The 13,687-nt window shown below is 48.6% G+C and overlaps 1 protein-coding gene across 1 annotated transcript; it reads left to right on the top strand.

Moving 5' to 3' along the window:
• Positions 1–1,249: 1,249 nt before the first annotated feature.
• Positions 1,250–12,247, top strand: DYRK3 (dual specificity tyrosine phosphorylation regulated kinase 3). The gene is made up of 3 exons (XM_040985570.1): positions 1,250–1,457; positions 3,360–3,471; positions 10,428–12,247. The coding sequence occupies exons 1-3, from the start codon at positions 1,381–1,383 to the stop codon at positions 12,003–12,005; spliced, it is 1,767 nt and encodes a 588-aa protein (XP_040841504.1). The 5' UTR covers positions 1,250–1,380; the 3' UTR covers positions 12,006–12,247.
• The last annotated feature ends 1,440 nt before the right edge of the window (positions 12,248–13,687 follow it).

Raw genomic sequence — 13,687 nt, forward strand, 5'->3', positions numbered from 1 at the left:
GGGCAAGTCCTGCTCCGCCGCTTCCCTGGGGAGAAGGGATGACTTCATAAAATGTTGCAACCTCGGAGCTGGAAGGGACCTCCCAACAATCAATCTAAACTTCGTGTTGCCATAGAACCTGTTCTTTCAATAAAATCTCCTGGAAAGCGCCCTGCAAACCCCTACGAATCAGGTTTGTTCGGTGGCAGGGGAGGGGTGGGGAGGGCCTGTTTACACGGTGAGATAGTCTCGGCAAACTACCCCGGAGGAACTCCTCGCTCTCGCTTATGTCCAGGGGCCACAAGGGATAAAGTGGGCCAAGTCGGACCTCCGAGCCCTGGGGGAAGTTTTTCACCCCAGAGCGGGACATGAGGTGGACCCCCTGAGGGTGTCACCCAAGGTGGACAGGGGACCGCGAGACCGACTCTCAGCAGGGGGCGCCCTTGTCCCGAGGAAGTTGGGGTTCTCTCTTGGCCGCCTCCGGCTCCGCAGGTTTAGAAACGGGTGGGAGGCCACCTCAGGAGCACAAGCCCCCGCTTTCCGGCGTTTTCACCACCGCGTCTCACTGGTTCTCACTTCAGTGAGCGAAACCCTCGGTGTGACGGAGATATCTGAAAATGCGGGCGGGAGGGGGCGAGTTGGAGACATGACACACAAGCTAAGGAAGCAGAGCCTTCCAAAGGGCCCCGTGCGGGAGGAGGAAGGGTCAAGTTCGGGCTTTGTCTTCGGGTGGTCCCAACAAGCATGGCACGTCAGGCGTCAGCTTCCCTTCTGCCAACTAGCACCCCCCAGCTTCCACTCTGGACTCCAGCGGGATCCCTAAGAGGGACGCCAGCCCCCGTAAGTGTCAATGAACGGGCTGGTAGGATTGTTTTCTTATTTAAAGTTCCTATTTAAGAGGCAGGCTTGAGCACTCCGGGCAGCCACGTGAAAGGACTGGAGGCTATAAGCGGCGGGTGGCACTTGGGGGGCGATAACCGTGGCTTTCACTAGCGCTCCGCCCGCGACCCGTGCCACTCCCCGCCGCCGCCGAGCCGAGCGCCCAGGCCGCACGCCGCTCCCCTAGGAACGCCGGCGCCATGCCGCGCGCGGCCCGGGACAGCGCCGCCCTGGATGCCCCGCCCCCGCCGCGTCAGCGCGCAGCTGCGCAGGGGCGTTTCCCAGGGCGTGCCGCGGTTGCTAGGCGACCAGGCCGCGCCTCCTCCCGCCCCGCGCTGGCTCTCTCCGCCCGCGTTCCGGGCAGAGGAGCGAGCCGAGGCGCGCGGAGCTGCAGCGTCTGGCTGGCGGAATCCCCAGGGGATCGTCTCGCCCAGGAGGCAGCCGCCCCGGCGCAGGTGGCCTGGGCCTGCCGTCCCTTCCAACCGCCGCCCCTCCCCCGCGTGGGGGGTCCCGAGAGCGCGGATGGGAGGCACGGCTCGCGGGCCCGGACGGAAGGATGCGGGGCCGTGCGGGGCCGGGCTCCCACCCCAGCAGCGGAGGTAACGGCGCCGCGGGGTAACGGGCTGGGGGCGGGCGGGGCCCCGAGGGAGCGGCTGGCGCTGGCCGGCGAGGCCGGGGTTGGGGGGAGGGGGCGGGGACGGCCGGAGGTGGAACGAGCTCCCGGGCTGGGCGGACGGGCTGGGGGGACGGAGCTGGCAGGGTCCCCGGACCGGTCGCTCCTCCCCTCGCGTCGCCCCAGCCTGCGGGGAGCGGGGAGGGGGCGCCGGCGCAGCCAGGGCCGGAGGAGGGGAGGGGGATCGGCAGCCCCGTTCTTGCTGAAGCCGGTGGGTGGCGGGCTCCTGGTGAGGGGTCGCGAGAAGCTGTGACTTTTTGTGGGGCTCTTTGGCGAACCGGGGGAGCCGGGGCGGGCGACACCTTTGCAGGAAGCCCTGTTGCTCTGACTTGGCGTTATGCGGAGGAGGTGCGGGCCCCGTGTCGCCCTTGCAGGTGAGGGGACATCTTGGGTTCTTGGGCTGCCTTTCCGCCCCTAAACGTGGACGTTTGTCCCGGTCTGTTTGGAAGTGCTTAGGCCGAAGGGTCCGTCAGCCCCCGCAGGATATTTAGCTTCTGATCGTCATGTTGCCCAAATGCAGCCGTCAGAATGTGAGCAAGTGTTTAAAAGAACATTCCAAAAATACTGGCAGGGTCTTTTTTTTTTTTTTTTTATCCTTTTGTATGCCTATAACACATCAGCAAGAAAACTCTGGAACTAATTTTACAGAATCTTTTTTTAAAAGGCAGCTAAATTATGCCAGGTTATTTAAAAAGATAGTTTAGAGTTCTTCGCCTGTTACACTGTACTTGTATTCCTAGTATAGCAATAAAGTGATACAATGATATTCTGTGTCCCTGGAAAACCCATATTCTTGAGAACAGATAAGCTACATTATTCAGGGCCATCTTGTGAATTAAATCCACGTCTTGTGGATCAAAGAACAGAGAAGAGAGCTTGACTCATTTAGCATCTTGCCTTCATCTTCGACCAGGAAGTGAAATGGGAGCAGAGGTGACGCTGGGAACATGCTGTGTTCACTGTATGCTTCTTTACAAGTTAAGCGGATCCACCTCACATAGTGGCTGAGGAAGTTCGTGAGTAGGTGAAGTCAGTTCTAAAAAGGCCTTCTGTTTTATGCCTGTAAGACCACATGTGTGTAGGTGGGCATGTGTGTGTGTAAGCAGGCACACGTATGTGTGCAGGCTCGGAGGGCAGCCAGCCTCACGCGGGCCTGAGATCAGAACCCAGGACTGACTGGGCAGAAGCAGTGAGGTCATGTCACCTTTCTGTCATCTTCAGGTTCAAATGCCTTTGTTTCAAGTAGAGAATTCAGTGAGGGCTTCTTGGAAGCCTCTGCTTTTTGTTTTGTGTTTTTGGACAACCTTTAGAAATTAAGACTTGTTTGGTTTTTAAAGGGCAGACTTAGAAACATTGTCTTTAACAAGTTAAAAGAAGTGGCTAGTGTTGTGGCATAGCCTGCTAAGTTGTCACTGCGGCTCCACCCCCATCCTGTCTGGACACTGTTGCTATGTGATCTAGCTCTGCTAATGTCTGGGAAAGCAGCAGAAGATGGCCCAAGTGCTTGGACTCCTGTACCCATGTGGGCCAGCTGGGTGAAGGACCTGGTTCCTGGCTTTGGCCAGTGTGACCATTTGAGGATGAACCAGCAGAGAGGACACCTTCTCAGCTCTCATATTTATGTAATTCTAGCTTTCAAATAAATATGTTTAAAAAAAAAAACAAACGGGAGGATAAAGTTGGGTTTCCTCTGTTCCACTGCCTGCCGCCTTTTGTAGCAGAGGTAGCTGTTGACCCAAGGTGTCTTGGTTGGAAATGCAGATTTATACTCTTTGATTACTGACAGGTGTTTTTTTCCTTTTTTTCCTCCTGTGTTCTTTTCTACCAGGTTGGGAGATGGTGTCTATGATACTTTCATGATGATAGATGAAACTAAATGCCCACCCTATTCAAATGCCCTGTGCCATCCCGCTGACCCAGCTCTGCCCAGAAGAGTGAATGTAAGTACTCTGGCCCCTGAGTGTCTGGAGGGGAGGAAGTGCTCCCGAGGGCGGCAGGTGCAACCCCGGATTGCCAGCACCACAAACTCCTTTTGGCTTGCTTGTTTCCTTTTTGGGTTCTCCTGTCTTCAGAACAATTTCTGGGGTCCAAGTTGAGCCCCCTCTCTGTTGTTTTTGATTTGGGGCTCACCTTTTCCTTTGCTTTTGTTCCCACGGGGCTCAGTAGGTGGCACGAGGAAAGAAAATGACATGTGACATTTATGTAGGTAAAGTTTGCTTTCCTAGAGGGTGTCATACCTGGGACGTTACAAAACCTGCTTTTAAATCATGACTCCTTATGAAGGACTATACTATTGTAGCAATGTGGGGGAAATCAGTCAGGGCTGGGATTTTGGTGGGTGCAGAACTCCCAGTCTCTATGAAATTGTACTATAAAATTCAAAAATTCAAAATAAAAATTTAACAAAAAAATTACATTATAAAAACCCTCCTTTCAATAAGAACACAGAGGAAATAGCCTGGAATTTATACATCTGTGATTGCTTTCCTTGTGAGGCAGAAATGCAATTCCAGATTATCAGAACACTCCTAAAAGAGAGCCATTTGAAGGATCCCAAATACAGTTTGCTTGTCTGATGTGTTTAATCGTTTTGAGGGCTGTAGATGCTTAGCTTCCGACCTTATTCTCCGTAATGTAATGATAGAAGGTAATTCCCTCTGCCTGTAGAGTAGGCAGAGCAGCATTGGGATACGTTCCAGGACAAGGAGAAGCCGGCCTGTGACTTCAGAACTCACCGCAGGTGTTGTCTGAGGAGACAAGTGGATTGCGGAATTGACTAGTTGGTAGGACTGCTTTTCCACACTCTGTGTGTTACAGCCTGAAATTGTTTCTGTGTGGAAACAATTACTTCTCCTTCGCATGATTTTTTCCAAGTTTTCATCTCTTTTTGCTGTCAAGAGCGACCTTTTTACCACTTGCAATGTAAATATTACAAAGCATGTACTAAAAATACTGGGAGGGCTGGCTATCCTATTTTTAATCTTTCTGGAATGTGGTAGGGTTTCTTTCTATTTCTACCAAGAGTTTGTTTCTTCAGTATGTCAAAGCCTCCATGGGCCCTGGAGCCACTGCCCCTGTGTTGACCATCAGACATCATCCATCGTTGCTGCACTTGTCATGGCTCTGGGCTGATGTGTCACCACCTGATTTCAAGTTGGTGTTCACTTTAATTCAGAGTTGGCCAACTCCGATCACCTTCCAGGAGGCTCCCTCAATTGACTGTTTCAGGATCAAAGTGAATTTATGACTGTATAGTGCTCAGAGAGCAGTTCTTATCAAACATAAGATTTTAGATTCTAACCTACTAGTACTTTGCGAACTTTCCTGAGAATGTTTTTGACTTCTTGGTGACGCTTAGAGTTCATGATGTCATGACTCCCTCCCGAGCCCGTGTTGCTGTTTTCACAAAGTCAATTCAACTTTGTTGTTTGCTGAGATGCTCTTAGGTTCTCGTTGTAAACAGTAAGTTATCTACAGATGGACTTGCCTTGGGATGAGTTTTGTGTTGCAGGATTTAGGATTGGAGCTGGCAGGTAGCAAGGGTTTTATATCTGAGTGAGAAGGATGTTCCTGCTGAATTTCTCAACAAGATCTCTTATGAGTTAATTAATACAGTGTAGGATCCTGCCTGGAACACCATGAGCCTTCCAAATTAACAGCATATGTGAAAGCATTCTTTATTTTTTTTTTCTCTTAAAAATTTGTTCCTGAGGGACTAGCATGTGGTATTCTGAGCTGTCACCTGTGATGCCAGCATTTTGTATGGGCATGGGTTTGGTTCCTGGCTGCTTCAGTTCTAATCCAGCTCCCTGTTGATGGCCTGAAAGAGCAACAGAGAGTGGCTCAAGTCCTGGGGTGCCAGTACCCATGTGGGAGACCCTACTGAAACTCCTGCCTTTGGCCTGGCCCAGCCCTGGCTGTTATAGCCATTTGGGAAGTAAATCAGCAGGTGGCATATCTATCTGTCTGTCTGTGTCTCTCTCTTGCTTGCTCATTAATTCCAAATAAATAAACAAATCTTTCTAAAGAGATATCTTGATTTAATGAAGTCAGTTACAGAGGAGAGAGAATCCTCAGACTCCATCTGAGTCTCCCTCGAGGGTGGCAGGGGCCCACATCTTGGGCCCATCTTCTGATGTTTTGCTCAAGGCCATTAGCAGGGAGCTGGATGGGAAGTGGAGCAGCCAGGACATGAACAGGTGTCTATATAGGATGTTGGTGTCAGTTAGTGGCCTTACCGGCTGTGTGACAGCACCAGCCTGCTGCAAAACATTCTTAAGAAATAAAGCTTTTCATTTCTTCAGTGACACATTGGCCATTCAGCAGCATGTTATTTAGCTTCATGTTATGAATTCTCTTTTTTCTCTGTTGTCGATTCTGTTTTATGGTTCTTCATTTAAGGGGATATATAGTAACTGTGTAGTAAAGACTATCACATCACATACAGATGTGAAGATACAATGTAGTGTGCATCTCTACTTCCAAGGATGGACTGCCAATGGCACTGCTGAATGTATCAGAATAGGATGCTAGACTCTTTGCCAGTGTTCATGCCTACAATGTCAGGATACACTAAAATAGCAAAATGGTGGACTTATGATTGATTGTGAAGGCCTATGGTATTGTAATGACATGGAAGAAATTAGTCGGGGGAGAGGGATTTGAGGAGAAGACAAAGGAAATCCCAGAACCTATAGAACTGTATCAAGGAATAATAAAATTAATCAGTTAATTTTAAAAATTAAGCATGATAAGCCTGGAATTATTTGTCTCTAGATTTAATTACATGAATAATAAAATATTTAATAGAGCAGACCATATGTATCATTGGTTACTTGGATTATAATCCTAGACTAGAAATATGTACTATTCTGTAACTATTACACTTAAACCTGTGTGAACATTGTAGAATCTCCCCAGAACAATGGAAGGCTTGTTTATGGTACACAGGACTTGCTGTGTAATTGGTTCAGGCCAGATTTTGAGGTGTTTACAGGAAGGGAAAGATAGATAAGGAAAGAACCTTTCCTTGGGTGGAACATCTTCCTGGAATTGTCCAGGTTCATTGGCAATGGACACACCTTAACCTGTGCAGGGCTACACCTGCAGCTGTGCTGAGGGTAACGGGGGTGGGGGGTGGGCGGGTGGAGAAGCTACAGAGCCAGCAGGGGTGGGGCAGGGGCAGCCCCCTTGTAGGGACCTGAAGGGCTCTGATGTAAGTCTGGGAAGGCTGGGGCAGTCAGGGCAGACATAGGAGCCCGGGAATCCCCAAGGCTTCTGTGATGGGCTGGTGCGTGTCTTGTGGACACTCATGTGTTTTCTGTTGTGTGTCTGTTCTCATGGCTGTGCTTTGCCTGAGACCCTTTCTGTATCCTCCGTGGAAGTGAAACTCTCAGAGCCAGTAGCCATAGTAGGTGATGCTCCCAGCTTGGACCCTTGACCACAGATGTAGCAGGTTGAGAGGAGTGGGTTTTATGCCAGGGAGAGAGTGGGTGAGGCAGATCTGTGAATCTGCAGGAAGGAGGAAGGCCTGTTGTGGGGGCTCTCACCCAGCACTGAGCAGAAGGCAGTCAGTGCTGTTGCCTTCGGGCGGTGGGAGGGGCAGAGACATCACCAGGGCAGAGAGAGAAAAGTAGAAGGGGAGGGCCCAGCGAAAGTACTGGCCTTGGGTGCACGTTCTAATCCTGGCAGCTCCACTTTCCAGGCTTGTGGCCTGGGAAAGCAGTCGGATGGCCCAAGGCCTTGGGATCCTGCACCTATCTGGGATGCCCAGAGGAGGCTCCAGGCTTTGGGTTGATGCAGCTCCAACTGTTGCAGCTGCTTGAGGAGTGAGTCATCGAATGGAAGACCTTCCTCTCTGTCCTCCTCTCTGTACATCTGACTTTCCAAAAAAAAATGTAAAAGGGGAGAGTGATTGGAAGTTTAAATCTTAATACATTAACATGGCCTAAGTATAACTACTGGTTTTAAAAAACTTTGTATGGCTTGTTAGGGTCTTTCACATACACTTCCATTATTCGGTCCACACAGCATCCTGCTAATAGGTACCATTATCCACATTTTTTTTTTCTTAGATTTACTTGTTTTTATTTGAAAGGCAGATTTACAGAGAAAAGGAGAGATTTCCCATCTGCTGGTTCACTCCCCAGTTGGTAACAATACTCAGAACTAAGCCTATTCAGAGCCAGGAGCTCCTTTTGGGTCTCTCATCTGGGACTTGGATCATCATCCACTGCTTTCCCAATCCAAAGGTAGGGAGCCGGATGGAAGTGAAACTTCCAGGACATGGCCTGCCTCTCATGTGGATGCCAGCACTGCAGGAGGATTAGCCTGTTGAGCTACCATGGCAGCCCCCATCATCCACATAGTACAGATAAAGACATTTAGGCTAGGAAAGGTTGAAGGAACCTCTCCAGGGATCCCCAGATTTTTCAATTGTGTGGGCAATGTAGCCCCAAGACCTTGGCAGTAGATGTTCAGAGGCATTAAAGCTGGGTAGTAAATATTTCCAGGAAGTTAAGATAATGCGGATGTTCATTTTCTAGATGTAAATCTAAACACTAAAAGCAATGGAAAGTCTTTCCCTGGTTCAGCTGAACTTATTTCCTAATAATTTGTAGCTCCTGAAGAATGCTTGGCGTTTCTTAGCACAGGTGTAAGTAATGAACAAGTTCAGGTGACAGGTGGAAAGAGGCATTGGCCTGTTTTTGTTTCTCCAGTTCTAAATCAGGAGTGGCTGTTTGACTTATCGGTAGACATTGTACTTTTGTGCGTTTCGTCAGGGTATTTAGGTTCTGTCTGCAAGCTTATTTATTTTCCCTGTTCAGTGAGGGTACCAGTTTTGGTGTCTGAGAGACTATACCAGGTCGCTGTCCAGCCTCTTTGAGATTGTGGAGCTGAATTGACTGTTTCCCTTTTGCTTAGGATCACATAATAATTCTCATAACTGTCGGTTCTCTATAAGTGTTTAAATTGATGAGATGGTATAAAAGGAACAGGCAGGAGCCAATGTGCTACTTTCATAAACTAGATTAGAGGCTGCCTGAGGTATGCCAGCATTTTTTTTTTTTTATTGCAAAATCGGATATACAGAGAGGAGGAGAGACAGAGAAGATCTTGCATTTGCTGATTCATCTCCCAAGCGGCTGCAACGGCTGGAGCTAAGCCGATCCGAAACTAGGAGCCAGGATCTTCTTCCTGGTCTCCCGTACACGTGCGGGGTCCCAAAGCCTTGTACCATCCTTGATTGTTTTCCCAGGCCACAAACAGGTTGCTGAATGGGAAGTAGGGCTGCCAGGATTGGAAGCGGCACTCACATGGGATCCCGGTGCATTCAAAGCGAGGATTTTAGCTACTAGGCTTCTTTCTAATCCTGTAACATATTCCGTTTTCCACCTTTAAAGCAGTTTTACGTGAAATGTAGTATGTACATGAAATTTTGACACACACAGTAAAATGGATACGGACTAGCCAACTAATACCTCCATCATCTCACAGTAACTCTTATTCTTAATGTCAGATTTTTTTTAAAGGTGCTATGTTTACTTCATTTTATTTCAAAGGCTCTTTATTTCAGATCAAAGACTCTTGTTTCAGCTTGGAGGAATAGATGGAACTTTCCCTCTTTGGGTTACTCTTCCATCAAGGGGAAGGTTAAGCCAAGCAGAATAGAATCAAGCTCCTTAGTCACCTGAACTATTGCTGGGAAAGGGTTTTACAGGAAATACTGTTAGCCTTTCTGTAACATCTGATTGCCTATGAACTTTGAACTGTTGTGATCCACGAGCCAGGTCAGAAGGCTGCAGTCCCTTAGGTGATGTGTGGTTGGTTCCAGGCTATAGTCAACGTTCAGCTCTCCTGGAGGGTTGTGTAGGTGTTAGAAGAACTGGTGCTGAGTTGTTTCATGGGAAGGGTCCTGACTGGGAGTCAGAAGACCTGGGTTCCAAATCTGCCTCTCTCACTTAATAGTACTTTATTGTTTATAGAGCACTTTAACACCGTTGTTTCGAATCTGCTATGTGCCCTTAAGATTTGGGAAAATCTTTTGGAATAAAAGATTTAATAAAAAAAAATATGATTTTGGAAAATACCCTCAATTTAAGATAATATGTATGGGTCTAACACATTAGCTCAATTGACTGAGCTTCCACTTCCAGGATCCCATATGGGCTCCAATTCATGTCCCAGCTATTCCACTTCCCATCCAGCTCCCTGTTTATGGCCTGGGAAAGCAGCAGAGGATGGCCCAGCATGAGAAACCTGAAAGAAGCTCCTGGCTTCAGATCAGCTCAGCTCTGGCCATCATGACCATTTGGGGAGTGAACCAGCAGGTGGAAGATCTTTCTCTCTGTAAATCTGCTCTTCTAATGAAAAGACTTTATTTTAAAAAATAAGAATTTATTTAAAAAATAAAAAGTATTTATAACATGTATATATATCATGTATAATTAAGTGGCCAATGATGTGACACAGACTCAAACTATAATTAAGATGTGAAGCTAATTAGTATGAGCTTGGAGCAGTTCTAAGTAAAAGAGACAGAACTTGAATTAGCCTAGAAAGGATTGTAGGATTTAAGTGTGTGTGTGTGTGAGAGAGAGAGAGAGATTGAGGGGACATAGATGTATCTAGAAGAAGGAGCCTAGCATGGTTAGGGGGTGGCAAGACAACTCTCATATCTTGAGCAAGGTCAGGCACATGAGGGGTTGGATGGTCTTGATAGAGAATCTGTGGGCGGAGACTCTAGGACAAGTTTCCCGAGACTCCTGCTTGTCTTGTGTCCCTTTTGGGTCATTTTAACCTTACAATAATGCATGGCTGGACATATTTATGTGTCTGTTCAGAAAGGAGCCCTTCATCCCTGTCCTGTTTTTGTGTCCGTTTTTCTCGTCCTCAGATCCCCACTGAGCCATTAATTGGAGATCAGCCCCAGCACTCGGGGACCGGGGATGAGATGAAGGTGGAACAGTTGTTTCAGGACTTAGACAGTGGACGAGGTGACCCTGTGCAGTCAGACAGCGCTGTCAGCAACTCCGAGAAGTGCTCTCCAGCTATTTCTCAAGGCAGGAGTCCTGAGAGCTTGCCCGCCGTGAAGTCCAGCAGCTCATCCAAGGCATCCCAAGCCGTGCCCCTGACCCCAGAGCAGGCATTGAAGCAGTACAAGTACCACCTCACCGCCTATGAGAAGCTGGAGATCACCCATTACCCAGAAATTTACTTTGTGGGGCCAAATGCCAAAAAGAGACAAGGCGTTGTTGGTGGTCCCAACAACGGTGGGTATGACGATGCAGAAGGGGCGTACATCCATGTCCCCCGAGACCATCTTGCTTATCGCTATGAGGTGCTGAAGATTATCGGCAAAGGGAGTTTCGGGCAGGTAGCCCGCGCCTACGATCACAAACTGAGACAGTATGTGGCCCTGAAAATGGTGCGCAATGAAAAACGCTTCCACCGCCAAGCCGCCGAGGAGATCCGCATCCTGGAGCACCTGCGAAAGCAGGACAAGACCGGTAGCATGAACGTGATCCACATGCTGGACAGCTTCACCTTCCGGAACCATGTGTGCATGGTCTTTGAACTGCTGAGCATAGACCTCTATGAATTGATTAAGAAGAACAAGTTTCAGGGTTTCAGCATCCAGTTAGTACGCAAGTTTGCTCAATCCATCTTGCAGTCTTTGGATGCTCTGTACCGAAACAAGATCATTCACTGTGACCTGAAGCCAGAGAACATTCTCCTGAAGCACCATGGGTGCAGCGCCACCAAGGTCATTGACTTCGGCTCCAGCTGTTTTGAGTACCAGAAGCATTACACGTACATCCAGTCGCGGTTCTACAGGGCCCCCGAGGTCATCCTGGGAAGCCGCTACAGCACGTCTATTGATATCTGGAGTTTTGGCTGCATCCTTGCGGAACTTCTCACAGGACAGCCTCTCTTCCCCGGGGAGGACGAAGGGGACCAGTTGGCCTGCATGATGGAGCTGCTAGGGATGCCACCACCAAAACTCCTGGAGCAATCGAAACGGGCCAAGTACTTCATTAACTCCAAGGGCTTGCCTCGCTACTGCTCCGTGGCTACCCAAGCAGATGGAAGGGTTATGCTTGTCGGGGGACGCTCCCGGCGGGGCAAGAAGAGAGGTCCTCCAGGAAGCAGAGACTGGGGAACAGCACTGAAAGGCTGTGACGACTACTTGTTCATCGAGTTTCTGAAACGATGCCTCCACTGGGACCCTTCTGCCCGCCTAACCCCAGCTCAAGCTCTCAGACACCCTTGGATTAGCAAGTCTATGCCCAGACCTCTCACCTTTGAGAAGGGGTCAGGGAAACGGGTCGTTAATCCTGCAAATGCTTTCCCGGGACTGGGTGCCAAGCTGCCCCCTGTTGTTGGAATAGCCAGCAAGCTTAAAGCTAACTTAATGTCAGAAGCCAATGGCAGTATACCTCTGTGCAGTGTATTGCCAAAGCTGATTAGCTAATGGACAGCAGTGTGTTCAGAGATGCATATGTATGTATTTTTAATTACCTTGAAATGAGAAAAAAAGAGCGCAAACCCATTGGTGGATATGTTTTTGTTAGATTAGACTTCTTTTTATAACAAGGGAAAAAAACCCCACATTTTTATATGACTATGAAAGAACTCTTCAAGGGCTAATTTACCTAACCAGCTTGTGTTGGCCACCTGGAATATACATTAAACGGCTTTTTATAGATCACTGCATCTTTGCTGTTATCGTCAAATGTACTTCAATCTGTGTGTGATCCCATGGGTTTAAATCTCTTTTTCTCTCAAGGTAGAAGGTATACCAAAAAATATACGCTGACTACTTCCTACTGCTGCTTTCCTTCGGTGTCTGTTCTGGCCAGGGTGGGAGCGGGTGGGAGGTAGTTGTGGGTAGAGCACCCCAGGAGGCCTCTCTTTATCCTAAATGAAGGGCTTCCCCACCCCCCAGCAGAATACTGGCCGAGGAAGCTCTTCAGGCCCTGGCTCTCTGAAGTGTGAGCTTTCTGGTTTCTGATGTGGCCGTGCTGCTGTTGTACCGCTGATGTGTTTGCAGGGCACTCCAGGCATTTGCAGGCATTTTACCGCTCGACCACAAAAGTGCTGATTCTAAAGTTCAGTCACATGTGTCCTTCCTTCCTGATAGTCAGGTTCTTGGACCCAAGTGACCCAGATTGTTAGAGGTGGAACCTGTGTGAATCCCGCTGCATGAACCCGCCGGCTTGCTGTGTGGCCCTGTGCTTGCTTCCTTAATGATCACTTGGGCGGGCTCCTGGAAAAGTGCTTAGGATGACAGTTGGGACACCCACATCCCGTGGAGCAGTGTCCATATTCAAGCCCTGGCTCCGTTCCCAGTTCCAGCTTCCTGCTAGGGTGTATCCTGGGAGGCCACAGGTGGCAGCATGAAGAACCGAGTCCTGTGTAGGAGACACAGTAAGCTCCTGGCCCCCAGCTTCAGCTTGGCCCAGCCCTGGATGTCACAAACTTGTCTGTCTCTGTGTCTCTGCCTTTCAGATAAATAAGATTTTTTTTCCCCAGAGTGATCAGATAAACCTCACTGCAGGTTAAATGTTTTCCTTCCTACTTACCCACCGCCTCAGTGTGCCAGATCTTTTCCATTTTCACTTGAATCACAAGAGTATTCCTAATTCTGTGTGAACTTCACTTATAGAAAAAGAACAGCTTTGTTTTTGTTTTTTTTTAGGATTAAAAATTTTTTTTTATTGGAAAGCAGATTTATGGAAGGATGGAGAGACAGAAAGATCTTCCATCTACTGATTCACTCCCCAGATGATCGCAGTGGCCAGAGCTGAGCTGATCTGAAGCCAAGAGCCAGGAGATTCAGGGTCTTGTAGCATCCTCTGCTGCTCTCCCAGGTTGCAGTCAGGGGGCTAGATGGAAAGTGGAACAGCTGGGACATGAACTGGTGGCCATGTGGAATGCTAGTGCTTGGAGGCAGATGATTAACCAATTGAGCTATCATGCCAGCTCAAGAAAACTACTTTGTTTGAAAATCCAGAAACTATTCTTCCCTGCTCCCATTTGTTTTCCTTTATGTGATTCTCTTCAACAGTCTTTCCTCTGTTTAGATTTAAAGGTAAACAGAGAGGATTGAACCTACAAGGAGTTGATGGAATGAAAGGGTGGAGAAGGAACAGT

This window comes from Ochotona curzoniae, unplaced genomic scaffold (genome assembly GCF_017591425.1).
Source record: "Ochotona curzoniae isolate NIBS_2020 unplaced genomic scaffold, NIBS_Ocur_1.0 contig_430, whole genome shotgun sequence".
NCBI lineage: Eukaryota > Metazoa > Chordata > Mammalia > Lagomorpha > Ochotonidae > Ochotona > Ochotona curzoniae.